At 39.7% G+C, this 25290-nt stretch overlaps 1 protein-coding gene across 3 annotated transcripts in view; it reads right to left on the bottom strand.

Annotated features, from left to right (window-relative positions):
- Positions 1 to 3916: 3916 nt before the first annotated feature.
- The window catches only part of LOC126473254 (zinc finger protein 501-like), a 54276-nt gene continuing 32902 nt past the window's right edge, over positions 3917 to 25290 (bottom strand). For all 3 annotated transcript variants that reach the window (XM_050100183.1, XM_050100181.1, XM_050100184.1), the window contains 2 exons: positions 16192 to 17811; positions 3917 to 4787 (listed from right to left, as the gene is read on the bottom strand). In XM_050100183.1, the coding sequence (XP_049956140.1) occupies positions 4125 to 4787; positions 16192 to 16884 (1356 nt within the window). In that variant the 5' untranslated portion in view covers positions 16885 to 17811 and the 3' untranslated portion in view covers positions 3917 to 4124. The remainder of the gene's footprint in view (positions 4788 to 16191; positions 17812 to 25290) is intronic.

The following is a 25290-nucleotide window of genomic DNA, read 5'->3' as shown; positions in this document are numbered from 1 at the left end:
GTGACAAATCATTCACGTCTTGCAGTATTGTACCGTAGTTCAGAATAACTGTCCAATGTTTTTAAAGCCAACTTAAAATGAGAACCAGTCTCCCCATCTTGAAACTGTTTTCTCCATACACTATTTTAAACTTTCTTCTTACAAAAAACAACATTTGCTGTTTATGTCACACACAAAAGTTGTCTTCTGCAAACAGTAAATGGGTGTTGAAGTAGTTCCCCATGACTATTTCTTTAAGGTTCTCAATTATTGCCCATGCCCATACTATTGGCTTCCATCACAATTTGCATAACTGTTAACAAACAAAGTTAAATCCATCAATTTTACCAATTTTTTCTATGGTTCTCTCTCTGACAATATTAAAGGGGGTGATTCAAGGGTTTTACTTTTTATAAATTTCACACTACGCAAATCAATAACATGACTCACCACGAATTAATTTACATGAGTTGACTGATTTTAATAATTATTATTTAAATGTTATTACTATTATCATTATCATCATTATTATTATTATTAATAATAATAAAGGGTGTGGTAGTGTTCATAGCGTAATTTGACTAGTGTAGTACAATGATGTACTGCAGGAATGCACACCAGCTCGTGCCACATTCGCATATTAATGAACTGCCATTTCGAGTGTGACAGTGATATGGAGCGGTGGAATGTACAGCATCGTGCCTTTGGTGTTAAAAGTTATTTCAAGAATAACGACTCTGTTATTGTTACCCAGTGTCTATTTCGGCAACATTTCAACTTGGGATGTCGTGGGAAAGTGCCAGATAGACGGACCATTGTGAGGTGGGTACGTGCATTTCGAACAGCAGGTTCTGTTTGCAATGGTAAACCAAGTAGAAGTGAATGAACTGTGTGGACTCCAGAAGCCATGGAAAATGTTCATGCTGCACTATTGCATAGCCCAAAAATATCTGCTGATCGTCAAGCGCAAGCTGTGCATATGTCCGATCGTTCATTCAGGAGAATATTGCACAAAGATCTCCTTTTCACCCATATAAGCTGCAGCTTGTTCAGGAAATTAGACCTCATGACTGGGTTTCACGTGAAACATTCTGCCTAATCATGTACGATTTCCTTCGCCAAAATCCACAAATTTTGAACACCATCCTGATATCAGATGAAGCTCATTTCAAGTTATGTGGTTCAGTGAACAAACAGAATATGCTTTATTGGAGTGATGTAAACTCGCATGAACTGCACATCAAGCCCTTGCACCTTTCTTGTGTCACAGTGTGGTGTGGAGTTGCTTCCTTTGGGATTATTGGCCCTTACTTCTTTGAGGATGACAGTGGTGTGGCTGTAACTGTCACCAGTGAACGCTACCTAAAGATGCTGCAAGACTTCGGTCTTCCCCAATTAGGTATGGTCGATGAGGATGTGGAACAATTAAGGTTTCAACAAGATGGAGCAACAACACATACGGCCAAAATTTGCATGGACTTCTTGTGACAGACATTTCCCGGTAGAGTAATTTCCCATTTTGGTGACATTTCCTGGCTGCCTCGCTCACCTGACCTTTCATGTGCAGACTTTTTCCTTTGGGGCTAAAAGAAGCAAGAAGTGTTCTGGACACATTGTGCCACCATTCCTGAGTTGAAGGATCGCATCAGAACTGCTGTCAGTAATGTCCTAGGGAATACGTTACACAGAGTTATAGAAAGCTTCCAATGCCACTTGGATGAAGGTGTCCTGCAGAGGGGGCATCATTTGACAGGAGTCATACTCAAAAAGTAATCCATGCAATGGACAATGACTTACACATTAGTAAATGGTATACCTTTAACAATTAATTGACATAAGAGGTAATAAGTAAATTACAGTTACTGCCAGTTGGTATGTTTTTAATACCCTGCTATGAATGCTGCCACACCCTGCACTAATAACCCTTTGTGTAAAGGGCTAATATCGGCAAAAAAATGTGTGTCTTAAAAATTTTATTTTACATTCACAATCTGCATATTGAAATTGTGAACAAATCATCGACAAATGTAGACACATGGTTAACTGGAAAAGGACTCAATTTGACTCTGTAGTTTTTTTCCAAAGTAGCTTAATTTTTACATGGCTCAACACAACAGGTACAAAACCAATAACATTAAACTTTTCAAAATCATTGTGAAATCCTAATGATGATACACATGTTCTGATAGTGCTAGCAATATCTCCGAAGACATTGTGAGGTGCTATCATGAAGCAATTCTGAGACTAAACAGAACTCTCTCTCTAAGTACAACAAAGATGCTTAATTCATACACTAAAGAGCTAAACCTTAATGGAAAATGAACGATATTCGGTAACAGAACAACGACTCTAGTTGGATATTCCATCAAAGAGGTGACAGAACCCAAGAGAAACCATGTCTAAACTTAGCAAATGGTACAAGAAAGTTTGAGATCTGAAAATCACACATGTAAGTAATTATCAATTTATCATGCAACCAAATAAATTTAATAAATTAGTTAGTCATGTCTGGCATCTGTTTTGTAGCAATAATGACGACTCTGACACTTAAGAGCAGTTCATTACAGGAATACATAATTCATCCTTAAAAAACAGGTACAAACTAGCTGCAAATTTCCTCAGCCAGAAAAAGTAGTTGAAGTAAAGGAGTGTCAGTATGAAGATGAGTATAGACTAACAACTGATGAGCTACTAATAAAAACTGAGTCATGTTCAGTAGAACTCTGAGGCTGCCCTAAAAATTTTATCAAAATACCGTAAGAAAACTGGGAGAAAATATTTGCCAGCCACAGCAAAATGGAGTGAGCAACGAAAACTGTCTTTGTAATGGGTCAGAATAATTTATACAGAAGGAAATCCATCTCATCACAATATGACAAGATCTAACTTACTGCAAGATGGAAAGGGGGACGATCACACTGGTTGTAAGAAGTTCTTCACACTCTGCACTATTGATGGAAACTCCTACTGAAATGGGAAAATTAATAAAGTTGTTCCTCCTGTTGACAAATGAGGTAAACATGTGCCGTATAACAAGCCAAGTACCGAAAAAGAACTTACTACTGGTAATTTCATAAAGAAATTCCCTGCATACAAATTTTATCATCATAATAAAGATCCATGCTCGACATATTCAGACCTACAATGAATCTGTCCATTATATAAAATCTTTATAAATTTAAGCTGAGAAAACTATTTCTGTATTATTGTAAGTACTTTCGCAAATATTTAATACTCCGTTCAATCTACATTTGATCACCCAGCAGAAGATACTTGTTGGCAATGAGAAAAACTGCACTGCCAACAGAACTACTACTCAAAAGGTGTAGTAGCAGAGCTATTACAGAAGAAAAGGAAGAGTATCTTGTGGATCTTTCGCAGTATGTGCCTCCAGTGCACCACGATTGTTATAACAACCTAAAGAGAGAAAATGACTGATACTGGATGCCAAGTTTATTACAATGATGGAGCTGGATACATGGGTTTTGTTTTTCTACAGAGTGTTGTGACCAATTACTTCAAAACACATTATTCAAGAAGTTTTGTACAACAATACATGGCAAACATTTGGAATTATGATTAAAATTGATTAAAATATTTTTACTAGTACCTTGAAAAAATATTTAAATATTTGTAATCCCTTCATATTCACAATAAATGAAAGACAGGTTTGTTATATCTTGTGTTGATTTTTCTACAAGACTGAAACTTTGGAGCTAATATTCCATTTACATATAAATGTAAGTTAGGCACCAATGGCTCTGAGCCACACAAACATACATTTTTTTTCTTCGTGCAATTAATGTATCTTAACTGTAGCTGCAACAAAGAAAACTGAAGCAGTCTTTTTGAGTGTACACAGAGTGCCTTATATTATCATCACGTGTGGTTTACCACAGTAATTCTGAGTTGTGTGTTAATGTACAGACTATGCAAGTCAAGAATAATTATCTGTTTATTCAGTATTCTATAATTTTATGAATACAAAAATAATAAATAAAAAATAATGAAATATCCTTTGGTATTACAAAAAGATCATTTAAGCTCCTTCTTTAGTGTTTGAAAAATAAATCTCTTAAAACATTATAACAGTGTCATTACTAGACCTAAATTCCAATAGAATACTCTCTGTGCAACAAAGTACATTACGATGTGAGTTCTTCTAAAAGTGCCTCTGCAGATCTACCCTCTTTCCGAAACCTGTCCATATATGTTTTTGGTACTGTCCATTCCAATAATATCTCAACATTCTTTTTCAGTCTTTCACCTTCATCAATGTCTTTCTCAGAACATGGTTTTCTACCAGACATCTCTATAGATTCACAAAGCACATCATCTACAAGACGCTTGCCAAATCTTAGTTGCTCCAGCCTTTCTGGAGTTGAAATCTTCTTCAGAAGTATTGCCAGTAACATTCTCATCTTAGCAACAGGCATGGGAGGTACAAGAGACTTCCCTTTATCTTCTTCGTTTTCTTTTCCCGTGTCAGAAGACCCGACAAAATTTTTTGTATTATCGACTACCTCTCCTTTGCAGTTCTGCTCGTGAGCTTCTAGTTCATCTTTCTTCTTGAAAAATTCTCGGCAGCGAATACACATGTAAGGTTTTGATGTTTTATGGATGCACAACATGTGCTTCTTGAGATGAGGCAACTGAACAAATGAGGCAGAAGGGCAGAGCAGGCACTTGAACGGTTTCTCACCTGTATGGCCTCGAACATGCATCTTGAGAGCAGAAGAGTGAGCAAAGCCTTTTTTGCACACTTTGCATTTGTAAGGTTTTTCTCCACTGTGAATACGTTCATGAACCTTGTAAAAAGAGAAAGTAAAACGCCATTATTACTGTAGGATGGATTTGATATAGTAGATTAGTAAATACTAACATATCGTGCAGTTCCATACAGAAGAAAAGTGCCTTTCACAACCATCAACTCCTTGACTGTGGCAGTAACAAAATAATGATAATCATCATGATAAAATTCAAATTATTATACAATGTTAGCAGTTTCAGTCATTATGAACTTAAATACACTGTCCAGTCACACTAATGTAGCCCCCTGCCAAAAGCCTGAATAACCACCTTTTGTAGTTTGGAAAACTGGGAGACAAGCAGTAAGAGAGTCAATGACTGGAAGGTACTCACAGGGATATGGAGCCATGCTGACTCCAGTGCTGTGGCCAGCTGAGTCTCAGTTGAGGATCCGTGGCGTGAACACACTGATCGAGGTGGTCCCTCAGATTCTTGGTCGGGTTTCAACCTGGGGAGCCTGGTGGCACTCTTTGGACCACGTACGAAAACTGCGAGCTGTGCGACACATTCCACTGTCCTGTTGGTCAATGCCATTGTGCCGAGGAAAAACAGTTGGTCCACAGTGCCTTCCAGAATGAAAAGATCACCTAGGGAATGTCACGGCTACATTATCCAGAACCATAATGTTCCTTCCTTGTTTTTGTTCAGACGTTTCACACTATACATGCTTATGGCCATCTGCCTGATGGGGCATAAAATGTGATTTATCTGAAAACACCACCTGTCACAACACAGTGGATGACCAGTTGCAATACTGGCACACGAATTAGAGTCTTTGTTACCAATGAACAGCAGTCAAGCATGGTTGCATGAATCGGGCACCTGCTGAGGAGGCTCACATGCAGCAATGTTCACTGAATGGTCATTGAGGAGACAATGTTGGTAGCCCCTTGGTTCATCCGGGTGGTCAGTTTCTCAACAGCTGCAATTCAGTTCACCTGTATACATCTCCACAGTCATCGTTCTCCTCTGTCATCTATCACCTGTGGTGCACCACACTTGCCTTGGTGACAGTTTTGGATAATGCCATTTTGCCACACATGATATACTTTAACCACAGTGATGTGCAAACAGTTTACAAACCCAGCCATTTTGGAAATGCTTCCACCCTTGGCCTGGAAGCCTATGACCATTCCCTTCTGGAAATCAGATAAATCATTCTGTGTCCACATTACAGCAATGACTGCACTGTTTTCTGTTAGGCTTTTTGTTTGTGGGTGTGACCTGCACTTTCTTCTAATCACTGGGCACATATTTTCATTTGAAGGACCTACAGTGAATTATAGTTAAAAATGGGAGATAATTCAGCAGCAAATTCAGTACAGAATCTGACAGACTCTGTCATGCCATGGAGTCTTGTTTAATTTTAACTGTTTTAATTGTTTCTCAACTTTACTGACACTAATATCACTCATCTTTGTAGTGGTGCACCAGTTAAAATGAGGCAGCACTTCCGTACCTTCCTTTGTAAAGGTATACCTGAAAACAGAGTTCAGCAGTGTTCTTTTTCTTGGCTACCCTCAATATCAGTTCCCATGTTAACAATGAGCATCTTGACACAAACTTTGGTGCCAATGAAATAATTTTCATAAGAGCTGAATTCTTTGGGTTTTGTGATAGATATTTTGGTAAGATTTTGCTACAGTAGTCACTGAAGGCTTCATGCACTGCCATCTTGACAGTCAAACACACACCATTGATCATTTCATTATCTATAACTGTATGCTTTGTTTTACAGCTAACATAAGTTTCTTTACAGTGACTGTATACCAAGGACCTTCTATCCCATCATTAACTGTTTTATTAGGTACACACCTATCCAGTGGATGATTAACTATTCTTTTAAACTTGAGCCAAAGCTCTACTATATGCTCCAGCCCAGAGGTACACATTTTGAGTTCCTCTTCAAGATACGAAACAACTGTCTGTTTCTCTAGCTTACTGAACATGTAAAGCTTTTTACTTGTTTTAGCAGCCACTTGTATTTTATTAATCATTGTTACTGCAACTGCCTAATGGTCACTGATACCAGTTTCAATATGACACCCTCCACGAGATTGGGTCTATTTATTGCCATTATATCTAATATATTTCCATCAGAACTAGGCTTCTGAAATATTTGTTCCATGTGATTTGCAGAGAAAGCATTTAGTATTATTTTGTACGTATCTTGTCACAACCTCAACTTACAAAACTGCAATTATCTCAATTGTTTGTTGGACTGTTAAAGTCTCCTGCAACAGTGACAGTATGATTGAGGAACATATGTACTAATGTGCTGAGGGTTTCTTTTAAGTTTCCAGTTACATCTACGGGTGAGTCATGGGGGCAGAAGAGCCCAGTTGTGTCCACTGCCGATTCCTTGAGACTGAGTCTTTCCCAAACAATCTTGTCATCAGGTTCAATTTCACTTCTGTGGATTTTTGTTTCTTGTCTCGTCAGATAAATACATCACCTCTTGAGAGTTTATGTTAAACAGCCTCTGACTTTCAGAATTTTTCACTTTGAAGCACAAATTATGGGAGAACAATAGCAAGTTATTAAGGTACTGAGCAGAAAAGAGGAATAATATGAGTTTTCATGGCACCCAAGATTATATATGAGACATAACCTAGGTCTTTCACATGGCGCAGTGATTAGTTACATTAATCATGCATACCCGTGTCTCTGAAATCAACAGTCTTTGAGAAATTGTGGAATTTCTGTGGAAGTTCTTTGTTACATATAGTTCTGTTCTACTACTTACTATTTACACAAAACAGCACCGACTCAAAGTAACACAGCCTCTGCTTCATATGTTCCATGCATATACTATACACTTAGGTATTTTTCATTCTGTCTATAAAGTTTACCAATGAAGGCATGCTGGCAGCCTCTATACGTTGAATGTATGTCCTTTCTTAAGTAAGCAATCTGGATGCATCTTGGGCTGTCAATTTGTTTTGTTCAGAACTTACGTTAAAATTAATGTTTAAATCTATGCTCAAATGAACTGCACAATAATGTTCAGTGATTAACCTCTTTTAAAATGACTTTTCTGATCAGTTTCTTTTTTTTTTTATACAGCCTGGTGAAAGTAATTCGAACTACCATACAGCTGATTTCTGTCAGTGTATGAATACATCCAAATCAGCACTCTGCTGCTCTTCAAAAGCAGCTAAAGCATTGGCACTGAAGAGAACTGCTTCAGTCTTATAAATTATTAAATCAAATATTGCCAAGTGTACTGATATATTCAATTCATTTGCCCTAAAAATAACATACATGACTAAGCACCTGCCTGGAGTGAGGAAGCCACTTGAGTTCATTAATCTTAAAAGATCTTCACAGTAGAGCCTCTATCTGTATCAGAATTTCCAGTGTGTAAAAAAAGTGTAGAATCACCGTGGCTCAGACTCCACATAAAATTGTACATTTCTCATCTGGAAACTTGGTTAAGTGATTGGAAAAAAGTAAAGGATAATCACTGCCATACTAAACACTGCCTAATATTTCCTGTAAGTTAAATCAAGGAAATAAAAAAAAAGCTAGTAATCTTTTGGTTTTCAGAATGCTAATAAAGACAAATTATAAGTATTTGCTAGCAAATATGGAGGAAGTTGATGTTAATCAAAGCAACAGACAAATTATATGTGATATGTCACTGACAGACATCCATAATTAGTGACACAAAATTTAATTACACCTTCACACCAATGTATAACTCCTAAAACATATTTGGTAATTATTCAAAATAATTAACACTACTTTTGCTTTCTTACTTACCACGGATACATCACACTTATGATTATGTGTCCTGTAAACTAGATATTTTGTCACACAAATGCCCAACATAAATATGTCACTCAAAAAATATTTTTAAAAATGTTGTATGTTAAACCTTCACCATGATATATTCAAATATTGTTCTTTTAGTGAATGTGCATATCGGTATTTGGGAGAACAGGACTAAGCAGGACCTGATTCCCAATGTTAATTTGTGCTGTTAACATGCAAATATGCTAAGTGAGAAACCGATTGAGGTGATTATATGAAAAATTAATTGGAGTTCAGTCTCAGTAATAGCTGAAGAAGCACAAACCCGATTTACAAACTGTAAGAAAAATTATCTACATGAAGACCAAGCTGAAACAGATACCATGCTAAAAGATGCTGTGATGATCCACTTCTAAAGACCAAAGTGTGACTAAAGAATTTTCTAAGCTGACCTCCACCATTTAGAAATAACAACACTATATTTGATGATCCACCAGAGCATCACAATTAGAGAACCATACCCATGTCCATGGAAATACTAAGTTGGTGTGAGCTCTTACTGATCATGTTACTCACATGACGGGATGCCATTTCCTAATAATGATGAACTGTGATGATATCGCTACTGCTCACTTGACAGTTGTGGAGAAATCAAAGAATCACAGCCAGCACAACTCCGAATAACTCTATGACTGCTGAAAATAAAATTCTTAGATAAGACCTGCATATCTCAGCAAATAAAAAAGGAGTAAAAGGCCCTTCTGTAGTATATCAGGGAAGGCGACAATGAAGTGTGAATGAATACCGGTACTTATGTTTCTCCAAACTTAATGACACTTGAGACGACAATGAGAGCAACTGCAATGTTGAAAGAGAATAAGCAATAATTAAAAATCTTCTGGTGACCACTTGTAGAAATTACATGTACCAATAAATTACAGCCAGAATACACTGTTTCTACATTAAAGGTTCAAACAATATGTAATAAAGGAAAATTAAGCCATACAATAAGAACAAGCTGTAAAAAGGTAATTTTTTGTGTTTCCTTCTATTGCACAAGTAGCATCAATCTACAATTACAAACTCATAATTATTTAAAACATCACTGATGTGAAAGCACATCTTTCTGCCAAACGAAAACTGTATGTCAGAACAGTACTCAATTCAAGTTTTTTCCATCTGTGGCTGTCAAGGCATAACACATGTTCCACATTCACAGTTTTTACCATGTATATCTCTCCTACTTTGAAAATTCTACAGTAATTGTGAGTGTGGGTTGCAAGTCATGAGAAGATAGTACAAATTGTACACAAAAGTAAAGAGTCTAGGTCCAAGTCCTAGTTTGATACACACACTGCTGGTCACTGATAGATTCATTCTGGAATTTGTCTGCATGTTTTGCTGGTGACTGGGCCTGTTTGGTGAGGGGGGAGATAAATGTATAATTATTATATAAATGTGAACATGAAAGTCCCCACAACTAATTTGACTAATTAGCCCTAATCTTGAGTCTTTTATGAACTAAACAAATATGTTCATAATTATTACAATCATCATCATCAAGCTTTGATATCTCCCTCTACACCACCTGCCCCCCCTTTCCAAAAACCAATCTCTATCTCTCTCTCTCTCTCTCTCTCTCTCTCTGTCTTACGCGTGCCCCCCCCCCCCCCCCCCCACACACACACACACTTTTCTTTAAGACATTTATCTTCTACAATAATTTTTAGTTTGTAATAACATGTGATGAATTCTAACTTTCAACCGGTTTACCAGTATCTGACTGTTTATTCTTATGTGGCCAATCTGATGTTTTGCATTGAATCAGATGGGAGCAGTTTCCTATTTTATATTGGCAGAACAATGGTGGCTGAAATAAATATCCACCCGGTGTCACAGCAAATCATCTTTTACAGCACAAGAACCAGGCTGTCCACTTCCTCATTCAACTCACGAACATCTATTCACCATACATATTGCAGATATCTTCATGTGAAATATCTCTCTCTCTCTAGCAGACAATACTGCTAAATAAGCTGCATCCTAAAATTCCACAGCATTTATTATGGGAAGGATGCAAATAAAGATCCTAATCGATTTTTCACCTGCTAATTTATTACAATCAGAAATAACAAATCATTTTACTTCTGTGTACATCAGTGAGTCAGGAGCAAAGGAACGTGAGTTGATGGGGTGATAGTTATAGTGATTCTGAATAAAAAGTCACATGAACTTATGTCCTGTTGCTAACACAGTTCCTGAGGAAACTAATGAAAATAATGGGGAACAAGACAAGTGCAGGTGATAGTCAATGAAATATTCAAATCTCACGTTTTGTTTTATTGTATACATTTCCCCATAAAAGACGTTCAAAAAGTCCACCAAGAACTGCAATGGGATTTTGCAGCTCCTGTAGACAGCTGCTATGTTGCCCTTTTGATCTCTTTCATACAGTCCTTTATTTGTGCACACACATGGAAAATATGAGCGAGATGTTCCTCCTCTGTGTGCACATTAAAATGGTCAGTAAGGTGCCGAAACTTTGGAAACAGTAAAATGTTGCCATCAAAATTATTTTTATGTACATTTTAATATGTATAGCATCAGCAGTCAGGCATTCAATAATTCGTTGGCAAATTGTTGACAAATATTTGTACCTGTCATTACACTCACACACTACTGGAAAATGAGAAATAAACACCAAGAGTTCATCAACCTGGCAGAGCGAAATTTTATTGACACTCTCTTGAGGACATACACAACAAACGGTCACACCGAGGGTGCCCTACGCATCTGAGTACAATCGACAGAGTGCTTGAGATGTCAATGCTAGTGCCTTTTATGTCCTCCTTTTGCAGCAATGCAGGCTACCGTTCTCCAATGGAGATGATCAACTACACTAAATCAGTATATCCTGCCTAAGGTGACCTTGTGGTTTTCATGTTGTACCTTTGTCTTGTCAAAGATTTCCTCCATTGAATTTAAATCTAATACTATTAAATTCACAATGAGTACTTTTAATTCAGTTTTAAAAAGGGAAACTTCTTGTAGGGATATCAACAATTCAGGAAAAGATTGATTGTAACTTACCATAAAGAAGACACGATAAGTTGCCGAAAGGCACAATAAAAGACGCCTCTGGCAGCACAGCCAGAATACAATAATCATGTGGAATTGAAGTAGCAATCTGGAGGGGGTGGGGAAGGGGAAGGGAGCAGTGTCAGGAGGTTGTGGAGCAGAGGGGTGGGGGGAAAAGGAGCAAAAAAGGAGAGAAGCCAGGGAAAGGTGCATGGGTGCATTGGCATAGGGTGGCAAACAAAGAGGTGGAAGACGAGAATGGGAGGGAATGACAGGACAGAGGGGTGGAAACTGATGGAGGGAGGGTAGGGGGCAGTATGTTACCACTGGTTGAGGCCAAAATAATCACGGGAGTGGAGAATGTGTTGTAATTATAAGTCTCATATGCTTATTTCCGAAAAACTGATGGCGGCGGGAAGGATCCAGAATGGTTCAGGTAGTGAAGCAGCCACTGAAATCAAGTGTGTTGTGTCCAGCTGCATGTTGTGGCACCGGATGGTCTACTTTGCTCTTGCCACAGTTTGACAGTGCCCGTTCATCCTGGTTGACAGCTGGTTGGTAGTCACATCAATATAAAAAGCTGTGAAATGATTACAGCAGAGGTAATAAATCATGTGGCTGCTTCCACAGGTGGCTCGGCCCCTGATGGCGTAGGATAAACTTGTGACAGGACTGGAATATGAAGTGCTGAGTGTGTGGATTGGGCAGGTCTTGCACCTGGGTCTTCCACAGGGATACAATCCTTGTGGCAAGGGGTATAGGGATGGACTAGGATGTCTTGGAGGTTGGGCGGGTAACAGAGCTCCACTTTTGGAGGGGTGGGAAGGATTATTGGTAGGATGTCCCTCATTCAAAGGCACAATGTAGGTAGTCAAAGCCCTGGTGAAGGACACATTTCAGTTGTTCCATTCTGGGGTGGTACTGGGTAATGAAGGGGTGGTATGAGGATTGACGGTATGAGGGGAAAAGACACAGGAGGCCTGTTTGTGGACTAGTTCTGGGGGACAGTGATTGCCTGCGAAGACCTTGGTGAGACCCACAGCATATTGGCCAAAGGAGTTCTTGTAACTGTAGATACACCATCCCTGGTTGGACAGGCTGTATGGGAGGGAGTTTTTGGTGTGAAAGGGACAACAGCTGTCAAAGTGCAGATACTGTTGGTGATTGGTGGGTTTTATGTGGACAGAGGTGCGGATGAGCCATCACAGCTGCTTCTCTCCTTTTTTGCTCCTTTTCTCGCCATCTCCCTCCCCCAAAACCTCCTGACACTGTGCCTGTTGGCACTCTAGCTGTGCATATCATGCCGGACAGCATTCCTCTCTCCACCCACCTGTACATACTGTACGTTCCCCTTCCCAAACCCTCCAGATTGATGCATCCATCCCACATGAAAGTTATCTTCTGGCCTGAGCTGCCACAGTTGGTGGTGAGGTGTGCATGAGGTGTGCTTGCTTGTGTGTGTGTGTGTGTGTGTGTGTGTGTGTGTGTGTGTGTGTGTGTGTGTGTGTTTGTGGGTGCGTGTGTGTGCGAATGGTGTGCATTTTTCTGTTGCTGATGAAGGCTGTGGCCTAAATCTTTGTGTAAGTGTCTTCTATTGTGCCTGTCTGCAACTTAATGTGTCTTCTTTATGGTACGTAGCAACTTATCTTTCCTTAAATTGTTCATTTCAGTTTTCTGAAGAATGTTTTAGAACCAGTCATAATAATTCATCTGTATTCACAAGCACTCAGTAATCACAACCTATATCAAAAGTACAATAATTTTGGGGCTTCGATGATAGTTGAAGACCCGCATGAGACTTAAAAAAATCATCCATAAATCTAGCTACACCTGCAAGGGTTCAGAAGAAATAACTACAGTTACTTGTAAAGATCAAAAGCAAGTGTGCTAGTCTTGTCCATTATTACTGTCACCTCTGTCGGTTTCTGGTTGCACGGGGACAGGGATTTTTTCTTTGGCGTGGAGACATTGGGTCAGTCTTTCCCCAATCCTCCTAAATGGGCAGCAGCTGGAACCGACTAAGCTGACTTTAAGGGCGAGTAAATTCCCCAAGAAAGCTGGTGTTTTCTGACATCCTGAGCAGAGAAAGTTCAGGAAGTTCTGCCGCGAAACAGGACCTTATAGGAGCTCTATTAGTGGTGGCATGAAATGAGCAATGATCCTATATTCTGCTCCTGATTTGGATTAGTTGGAAGGCCTGAACTCTAAGTAACTTCATGGCTAATTCTGGGAGCAACCAAAATCAAGGGATCTGCCATCGGACATAGTGTGGTGTGGATGTTGTGTGCTCTCTGAGGCAGTGATTGTGTCCTTGCAATGTACTTCAGAAGTTGTGCAGAGATGATACTTTGTGATTGATAAAGTTATTTCTTACAATGAGAGATTTAAAAGTCTTTCTATGCATGGGAGTGGATTTCAGATTGAACTAGTCTAGTTTTCTAGGCAAGTGTTGCTATTTAGCAAACATATAGGCACTCAATAGGCAGAGGCCTTGAATTAGGTTGTGGAGCCAAGCAGCTAGCTGGACAACGGTGTTTGGTGAACGAGGTGGACTTGGGGAGGTTTTCATTGAGGACAGTAAATTATATTAATTTCCATGGAAATTTAAGTTTGGTGTTTTTGTGTCACTCTTTCCCTTTTGACTTTGAGCTATATCCTGTTTTTGTTGTTGTGGAGGTAACCGACACACAATGCTAGGAGCCAGTTGAAAGCAGTGTGTTGAACTGTTAGTGGTGAACAAATTCCGGTCCAGTGGTCAGATCTTTGAATCTTTCCTGAAAGCAGTTACACACAAGGCTTTTAATTATGGACTTAAAGAGTTGTGAGAAGAACAACCCTGTCTTTAGGGTCAAGGTGACATTGGAGATTCTTATTTTGACTGATTTTACTTGAGTAGTGGGGCAGAGAATTATTCTGGCTCCACCAATAAATGTTTCCAATTAAATCTGCAGAGCAGTGTGTCACATAATTTGCCTCATGCCAGGCATCACCGAGAGTACTTAGTTTCAAGACACAGCTATGAGTGTGACTTTGCACAACATCCAACATCACAGAGGTTTAAAGGCACAGACAAAAGAATGTTACATAATCCTGGAAACATGCAACCAAAAAGGGCACTATATATATGAAGAGTACAAGAACTAGCTAAATGGACAATATTAATGAACTTCTTAAAAAATATTAAATTAAGTCATCTCCTGGTCCTCTACTGTTGTAGAATGTATCTCAGAAAATATAACATCACCAAAGAAGACATCAAATTTAGAACTGCAGATAATGCCGTCAGTATGGAGGGTAATGTGTGCAAAACTGAAGTGCAAGTGGCACATCCACGGTACAATGTATTGGACAACATGATATGGAAATCTTATGAGGATGTTGTTCTGGGAAGCAAATGGCAAACTCCAGTTCCAGTTATATCTGCTGAGAGAAAGCTGAGAACAAACTTACAAACAAATGAAACTTCAACTGTGAACAACTTTTGCAGAACAAGGCTGTCCAAAACATCTGGCCTGAAAAGAACTCGGTGGTGGGTTACTAAGTCAATATTATCTATAATGACATCCCTGTGTATGCACTCCATTAACAAAGGCTGTTGTTGTTTTTCCATATCCCAGCATTTTTCCTTCAGAACTGTGCATGCTTATGTCATCTTATTCACAGACAAGTTTTGTGGCAAACTGAGTGATGTATGTCACAGGACCTACACAATATAAAATAATTTAGCCAGAGATTGAATGATTCTGTGCTACATCGCTGGGAATACTAGGGGCATATATTTTTCGTTTTCAGTCTCGATAGTAGATCACAATATCCACATAGCAGTTGTAAAGAAAAGGAAACTCTGTGACAGGCTCACAGGACAATGCAATGCTGATCAGCTGCCAAGTCATCCTCTGCCTAATGGCATTGTTTGGATGTGGTATGCAGAGTAATGGGGTCAGCACACTGCTCTCCTTGCTGTTTTCAGCTTTCCCGACCTAGGTGCCGCTACTTATTCTAGTAGCCCCTTAGCTGGCCTCGTGACATTGAATGCACCTCATTACAGCCCTCTAACTACAGAAAAATCCCTGGCACTACCAATAACAAACTGCATCTGCTATGTGGCAGTCAGATGCACTGATCACTCAGGTAGAGGTGGACAAACTACTGTCATAATGACAATATGTGAAGAGAACTCTGCCAGATACTTATCAACATTTAACCAGCTAATATGGCTGAATGCTCAGGACAATTTCATACTGTCAACTAATGGCTGACAAAGCGTTTATCTGATATTCGAATGATGACTAGTTACAAGACAGTTTTGGAAAGGTCATCGTAAAAGGACCACTCACTGAAGACAAATAATATTTTACAGAACATAGAAGCACTGCTTTTAAATTAAAACCAAAGGAAACTATAATTAATACACAACATATAAACAGTAGCCTTAACTTCAGTCTAAGGCTTTCTGTCATGTTCATTAGACAAAAATGCTCACTATATGTGTTGCAACAATACAAACATATTCTTAATGTCAGTTTCATTAAGATCAATAAGTAAGTAATTTCTACAAACAGCACCAACCTGTAACTGTGAGCGTTGTGCAAATGCCGCTCCACAGATCTTACAAGCATATGGCTTCTCACTCATGTGGGTGCGTAAGTGCTGAACAATGTGGCCTTTCAGTTCTTTTCCACATATATCACAGCGAAAAGCATGGACATCACCATGAATGCAAGCAACGTGTTTCTTCAGACTTTCACGCCGGAAAAAAGCCTGGCCACAAATATCACATACTTGATCACGGATCCCTTCGTGCCTCTTCATATGCATACTTAGGTTTGTTGTGGAAGTGAAGCGTTTTGGGCACTTTTGGCACTGGTATGGTTTTTTACCCGAATGGGTTATTCTATGCTGTCGAAGTTGCCCACCACGAGCAAAGCGCCGTGGACAATCTGGACATGCGTATGGTCGTTCGCCAGTATGTGTACGCATATGTAGTCTCAATCGTTCTTTAATGGGAAATGTCCGTTTACAATACTGGCAGGTGAACGGCTCAGGTGCAGTATGTCTGGCCACAATGTGGTTTTTTAAGATCCCACCCTGAGTAAAACGAGCACCACAGTCAGCACACTCATATGGCTTCTCACCAGTGTGGATTCTCAGATGCTTTGTGAGGTCACTCACTGCAGCAAAGCTCTTATTGCAGTACTGACATTTGTTTACTTTCTTGTCCTCCTCTTTCTTATCTTTTGATTTTTCTTTTTCTTTCTTCATGATGTGTTAGTTGTCTATTACAATGCTACAGCACAAGAGAATTCTATTCCTTCTCTAAATCACAAAAGGGTCAAAACTCAAAAATCTGCCCCTCTATTTTATCTAAAGCTTGGTTGCTAAGTCAACTGCAGATCAAGAAAAATATCATAAATAGAAGGCACATGGTGTTTAAAATTTTAGTCTCATCTGATTTATACAATATCCACATTAGAAATTTACACTCTGCATCTCAGTAAGAGACAGATTGGCAAGACAATATGCCAAATGGCACTTCGGTTACTTTGGTAGTCAGTCTGTAATGACAGAATCTCTGAGTTACACATGGACACTCATGTAAAGTGAGGCGGCGGTGGCGGCAGCAGCAGCAGCAGCAAGAGTTGAATCCAGCATTAACTAGTGTGGCTCAGTTACTTAAAGCTCTCCCCTTCACACTCAAATGAAATCAATGTATTTTCCCTAACAAAAGAGTTGCTGGAAAAGTTTTCCAGACAACTAAAATATGTTATGTAACTACAAAAAAGCCTTTATATATATAAAATCAAAGTGAAGGAACAAATGGTGTGCTGCATTAACAATCACTACAACTGTATTCTTTGGTAAATATGGCAAGCAACAGCTCTTTGGTGAAACAAAAATATAATGTGTTAATAAACTACATCAGTAAAACCAATTCTATAGCTCTGGCTTCATCAGTCCACATGACTAGCTCAGGAAATTAAGTTATGTGATATAAGTCACTACATGGCCCTTCAATGTCCACACTACATCTGATTTAGTAAGATTAACAATGAGACTAGACAGAATCCCATTCCTCATCAAGTAACTGTATTCCACCTTCAACATATTCTTTTTCTTTCCAAATAAACATTTTTGCATCACTCTTCAGAAGATATCTGTAGTTGACAGGAACAACATAAACAACAGCATCTGAAAGAGAAACAATCATATGTAAGGGAAAACATCTGAATTAATTTCTACTGTGGACATATAGTATCCAATATACAAGATAGATAAAAAGTAGTTAAATATTTTTTTAAAAATCACTCTGACATATTTCAACTCGATGAGAATACATGGGGCGATCACAGAAAAATAAAGTTAAATATTTTTTGTTTGTTTGTCTGCAGTACTGGCGCACACTGAAATCACTGTCATTACCCCATATCACACTGCTAGAGAAGGTAAAACAAAATATCAAAGCTTGTTGGTAAACTGGAGTTTATTCAGCAATTAATTTTCAGCAGCAGTGGAAATGTTGCAGCTGTGTGTTAGGCCACTCTAGATAGCTACAGAAGTCATCTGGATTGGTGTGATACAGCTGCAACATTTCCACTACTGCTAAAAATTAAAAGCACGATTTTACTTTGGCTCCTCTGTGCAACATGCTATGGTACAGCAACACAGGATTTCAATGTGCAGCAGAACTGTACCTGCCAAACAAACTACAAATTAATTATGAAGCTTTATCTTATCAATAGACTGACTACTAATTGTATTTCATCTGTTGTATTACGGGAACCGATTTCACACTATGACACATCAGTAAGCTGCCAAAGCTTTTTGATGTCATTTAGACAAAAAGTGTCGTGATTGGGATAATGAAACTGCACAACTGTTATTAGTGGACACAAGTTCTAAGGGTGGCTGCTTAAAAAACATGAAATCACTCTAATCTCAAAGAGTTTCACAGCGTGAAACATACAAAAAATGTTGCTCAGACCTCTATTCAGGGTAGTATGAAAAGAGCATAATAATTTGATATAATTTAATACTGTGTATATAACAACTTGAGTAAACAAAATGTAGTTGTCTTTTCTTTCACACTTCCTGTCTACAAATGCCTTGGTAATCATTTCCCAGGCCATCAATTGAATCTCAGTGCACCTGTGAATCATCAGCAAGTAAAGCCCATCTAAGCCCATATGATTTCTCTTTAAAATTGCAAAAAGGTTATCAAATGAAACAAAACTTTCTGAAGGACTACAGGAGTGGAGCCACTTCATTCTGATAACTATGGTGTGAGTGTTCCTACAAATTGTGTTGAGAACATCCTCTTTGAAAACAGAAATTAACGGACTGTGTTGGTGTAGAAGCAAAACTTTAACAAAGGCACTCGAATTGTAGCTCATACTGGAAAATAAAACTACTGTCAACAAACTGCTCTATAATAAAAAGTTAATATTCACATTAAGTTGAATCAACAACAAAGTTTTCGAATAAAATGGCATATACACTCTTAAGAAGAAAGAAAAAGGATGTACCACAAAGAAATTATCTGAATAGAAGGGAAATCAGTAAATACGATGTGCATGTTAAGACAAACAAATGATTACAAATTCAAAATAAATAAAATAAAATAGAAATTAAATAAAAATGGATGATTTGTGCAAGAGAAGGAGCTTCATAAAATAAAGAAGTTAATACTGTGTTGGTCCACGTCTGGCCTTTACGCAAGTAGCAATTCTGCTTGGCATTGATTGATAGAGTTGTCAGCAGAAACTCCTGCTGTGTGTGGACAGACCTTATCCTGCTGAAATGTAAGCCCAGTATGGTTTGCCATGAAGGGCAACAAAATAGAGTGTATAATATCACCGAGATACCTCTCTGTTATAAAGGTGCTGCAGATGGAACCAAAGGAGTACTGCTATGGAAAGAAATGGCACCCCAGACTACCACTCCCAGTTGTTGAGCCGGATGGTGGGCACCAGTCAGGTTGTTTTCCCACCACTGTCTGGAGCCCCTCCAAACATGTCTTCGCTGGCTATCAGGGCTCAGTTCAAAGCAGGACTCATCACTGAAGACAATTCTACTCCAGTTAATGAGATTCCATGCCACAAAAACTACAACGCTTAAAATTTCACTGATAATTGTGTGTTATCAAGTGTTACTACTGAGGAGGATGCTGGCATCACAAGGTTGGAGCATGGAATGTCATATCCCTTCACTGGGTAGGTTTGAGGAGTATTTGGGGGAATGGATAGTGTGAGGTTCGATAAAGAAAACAAATACGGGTAACAAAAAAGTAATCATAATGAATAAGAACATAGGAACTCCAACGACTATGAATAACATTGTTAACACATTGTCATAGGCAAAACACACACACACACACACACACACACACACACACACACACACACACAAAGAGGATTAAAACTGGATTGTGACGGACTAGAATTCAACAGCTGAAAACAGAAAAGAAGGAAAAATAGTAGAAGAACAAGGACTAAAGGAAATGACATTTAAAGGGATAGATGTGGACTCTGACCATAATTAAGTGGTTATAAATTCTGATTACAGCCAATTAAATAGTACAATAGTAAGCAATTAAGGAGGTAGAACCTGCATAAATTGGAAGAACCAGCTGTCGTCAAAATTTTCAAAGGGAGCATTATGCAACTATTGACTGATATGTGAGAAAGGAACACAGCAGAAGACAACTTGGAAGCTTAGCGAGATGGAACAATAAAGGCAGCAGAGAATCAAACATGAAAAAAGATACAACCCAGTAAAAATTCTTCAGTAACACATGAGGTATTGAATTCAACTGACAAAAAGAGTAAACATAAAAATTCAGCAAATGGAGCACCAAAAATGAGATTAACAGAAAGTGCAAAATGGTAAAGCAGCTTCATAAATACGAAGGGGCTCAGGTCACAAGCCTTACTAAGCACAGAAGGGAAAGCTAAAAGATAGAGAGAAAATGCAGAAATACTTTACAAAGGAAACAAACTAAAAAGTACTGTAACACGGAAGATGTGTCAAAGAAATGATACACCAAGAAGAATTTGACAGAGTCCTGAAAGACGTAAGTCCAAACAAGGCACATGGAGTAGATTACATTATCTCAGAATTATTGGGGGAACCAAGGTATACGAGGCAGGTGAAATACCCCCCTTCTTAATCCTCACAGTGAATCACATCCTGACCCACAATTACTTTACTTTCAAAGGGCAAATCTGTAAACAAATCTGTCGTACTGTCATAGACACTTTCATAACACTGTCCTACACCAACTTATTTATGGCATAGCTGGAGAAATCCCTCCTATCCAGTTATCACTGATGACATTTTCATGATCTGGACTCATGGCAAGGACAACCTTTGCACTGTCCTCCAAAGTCTCTACATCTACTCCTAAATCCGCTACAACAGGTCATTCTCAGCTCAACGAGCCACCTTCCTAGAAGTTGAACTCCACCTCTCAGATGGCTCCACAAATACCTACAGTCATACTAAGCATACCAACCACCAACCGTATCTTCATTTTGACAGCTGTCACCCATCCCATGCCAAAACGTCTCTTCATTACTGCCTTGCTACCTGCATCTGCAGAGGAAATCATGAGTTTTTGAAACATACCAATAACATTCCAGAGCTTTTACTGATAGACAATATCCTATACAGGTCATTCATTAACAGATCTCCCATGCCACCTCCTCCTTAGACACTCGTAAACGTGTTAACTGGCCACTGACCAGCACTCCTCTGATCACCTGGTATCACACTGGCTGTGTATAGCTCAACTACATCCTTCATTAGGGTTTCAACAACCTCTTGTCTTGCCCTGAGATGAGGGATACCAACAACAAAATCTTATCCACATCACACAAAATAGAGTTCTGTCACCCATTCAACCTAAAGAACATCCTTGTTCATCCCTAGTCCAATACTGCACCCCATGGATCATTCCCTTGTGGTCAGCCTAAGTGCAAGACCTGCCCCATACACCCACCCACCACCTCCTACCACTGTCCAGTCACAGGCATTTCCTACCCAATAAAAAACAGGACTGAGTGTGAAAGTAGCCATGTTATGTATCAGTTATGCCACAATTACTGTACAGCATTCTATGACGGTGTGACTTTTAACTAACTGTCTGCTTGTATGAATGGCTGCCGCCAAACTATGGCTACCCACAAACTTGACCATCCAATTGCCAAACATGCTTTATTTGTGGGACATATGGATACACTCTGCCAGCACAAGTTTCTCTGAGCTGCACTGTGTGAACTGTCTTAAAGAAGATGGTGCACTCTTGAAATACCGCTGGCCCAATCCTCTGCTAAACTGTTCCCACTGCTGCAGCTTACTTTCTCCCTTCTCTCTTATGCTCTCCTATCCCCACCAGTCCTTCCCCATTCACATTGTGTACTGCCTTCTCTCACCAGTCCCCCCCCCCCCAATTGTGGGTACACTCTCTCTCTCTCTCTCCCTCCCTCCCTCCTCTTTCACCTGTCCTTCCTTTTCCACCCTCCATCCTTCCCTGATTCCCTCCTCATCTTCACCTTGCTCTATCCCATACCTTCACCTCTACCCTATGCCTGTCTCTAAATCTCTTAATTGTTCTAGCCTCTGAACTCATTTCATCTTCTTGTGCAGATGTTGAATCATCTGTTGAAAGACATGCCTCACACTACTCTGATACCCATCCTTGCCTTGTGTGTATGATTGACTGGGTGTCTGTGTGTGCAAACATGTGTAGTTTTACTAGAAAAAGGACAAGAGCACAAAAGATAACGTAAATACCATTTTCTGTTACCTATACCTATGCACCACATATATCAGTCCACTATATGTGAGTGGTTGTCTTTCCCTTATTTTTATGGATTGTTCCACCCAGGAATTTCTATTACTGTTCTTGTTTAAATACATTCAAAACATTTTTTAAGGAAAAAATATGGCCCAATTACATTTTCAACATTGTTTCTACACCTATTACCACCTCAGTGCCTCTACTATACGGCAAGTGATCATCTTTATTCCTTTCATTATTTATACTCTGCTGAGGACTTTCCAAACTGATTAGTAATATCTTTATATGTAAAGAAATCTTTCCAGAAACCAAGCACAAACATGTCTGTCAGACTTACTGCAAGCTCAGTCCTCAGAAACATTTCAAAACACTGAAAATAATGGAATGAGGAGGCTGCTACACACATTGTGGGAGCTGTATGGAATGAATTGGTCAGCTTTTTTGGTTAGAGGCTATAAGAGAAACCCAAATAGGGGTACAGTCTGAAAGGGAGCAAGTCAAACACAGAACAATGGTACACCTAAGAAACATTGGTACTAGGCACTGCCTGACAAAAAAAGTGAAGCACCCAGAAGACACAGCTGGATGGCAACGTAATTTCGAACACATACACACCATTGGTGTATGTGTGTGTGTGTGTGTGTGTGTGTGTGTGTGTGTGTGTGAGGGCGCGCGCGCACGCGCGCACCCAATGGCAAGGTCATCAGCACCCTTTCACTTATGGAAACAAACGAATGTGAAGATGAACTAAAAGTGTTGTACACGCATGCACTTGAAATGACCACATAGTCACCTGGTATCACATGCACTAAAACCAATTAGGAGATAAGAGAGCTAATTAAGACATGTAACACATGGAGAAAACAAAACACAGAAGAACTAAACGAAAAGCACAGGGAAATGTAATTGGATGATCACTTACAAAAAACTAGGGTGAGCCAGCCACCCTTTGACACATTAAGAACATCTCCCTAAAATCTTGTTAAAAACATTGGACAATTCACAAAACTATAAAACCCTAACCACATTCATTTGATCATTATATAAAATACACAGCAGATCCGCTGGCAAATTTGTCACAGTCCGCTGGTTGGCAAAATAAAATGCAGTCCAATAAAATGTAGCACACCATGATCTGCAAGCCACAAGTACCACACATTAGAGGATCCTCTCACCGGAGTACGAATCCATATTTTATGGGGCAGTGGCCTACGCGAAGACGAATAAGAAGGACCTCGTCCCACCAACATAGGTGAAACAAAGTGCTCCACGGCTGAGTTGTGGGCATGATGATACGGAGCCAGCCACTCATCTCTCCGTTGACGCATGACTTTGTACCTCAACAGCAAAGTGATAGCATGCAGACGGATAGTACACCGAAATACCAGAGGATCACGACATGCCTCCTCGGCTGCTCGATCTGCCTTTTCATTCCCCGTAGTTCCAATATGCCCAGGCACCCAGCAGAAAGACACCTCCTTCCCCAGTCAATGTAGTTGTACAAGGGCATCCTGGATTTCTGGGTTACTGTATCTGCTGGGTACAAACACTGGAGAGAGTAAAGGGAGCTCAGAGAATCTGAGTAGATGAGAAATACAACACTGCGAGAACGTCTCATCTGCACCAGTGCTCACAAGATTGCATACAATTCTGCATCGAAGACGGTAAATTCTCCTACCTTCCAAACTTCACAGGAGCTCTCCTGTGAAGTTTGGAAGGTAGGAGATGAGCTACTGGCAGAAGTAAAGCTGTGAGGACGGGGCATGAGTCATGCTTGGGTAGCTCAGATGGTAGAGCACTTGCCCGCAAAAGGCAAAGGTCCTGAGTTCGAGTCTCAGTCTGGCACACAGTTTTAATCTGCCAGGAAGTTTCATATCAGTGCACACTCCACTGCAGAGTGAAAATATCATTCTAGTATCGTATTCCTTACTTATATTGAAGAATATGCCAATACGGTGATGCTTGTGGGGGAAAACCTGCAAATAGCTGCCTCTAGCAGGGTCAGATTGCCAATAGTGGACCAAAATCTTCAGAATCCACACTGAGAGCAGCTAAGGAGTTGCCTGGTCTCAAACAACCAGACCAGATGATGGTTAACCATTCACACCAGGGTCTATCTTACACAGCTCATTAAGGTGATACTTCGATGACTACTGGGACATGTGCAGCCCCTTCCTGGTTTGAGGAGAGGGATCAGAATTGCCTACCTCCACGAGTTGGGGAAGTTGCCTGTCTGCCATATTAGATTAAAACATTCAAGAAGGATTTCCTTTGATGCCACTGGCAAATGGTGAAGCATGCATACCGGATTTGGTCGGGACCAGGTGCAGTGTCACAGATCTCAGTGCTGATTCAAGCTCCCACATGCAGAAAGGGGACATGTAGGCCTCAGAACTGTTGGAACTGAAGTTCAACTTTTTCCTCTCTACAGTCGCATGATAGTGACAGAAAGCTGGATCCTGGCCTGCGTTGGCAGTAGTTTGTGCAAAATGTTCGGCCAGCTTCTGAGCAATGTCTCTGGGTGTTGTTTGGAGGCACCCCTGTTTCAGCACTGCTGCTACTGGTAAATGGTTGCGTTTACCAGAAATCCTCTGGACAGCTTCCCAAACTTTTATAGAAGAAGTGGAATGATTGATGGAGTCCAGGAACGCTTGGCCTTTTTTTACTCTCCCAAGTGACACGTCGAGCCTTGGCCCTCATGACCTGAAAGGCCCTAAGGTTGTCCGCTGTCAGTCGGCATTTAAAATGTCGAAGAGCCGCATGCCTTTCCCAGATCATGGAACTGCACTCCATCAAGGTACTGGTTGTTTCCTAAGATGGCCTGAGGACTGTGGGTTGGAGAGGTCAATGGCACAATGGATCACTCGTGT

This window comes from Schistocerca serialis, chromosome 4, assembly GCF_023864345.2.
Source record: "Schistocerca serialis cubense isolate TAMUIC-IGC-003099 chromosome 4, iqSchSeri2.2, whole genome shotgun sequence".
Taxonomy (NCBI): domain Eukaryota; kingdom Metazoa; phylum Arthropoda; class Insecta; order Orthoptera; family Acrididae; genus Schistocerca; species Schistocerca serialis.
This window is presented reverse-complemented; position numbering and strand designations above follow the sequence as displayed.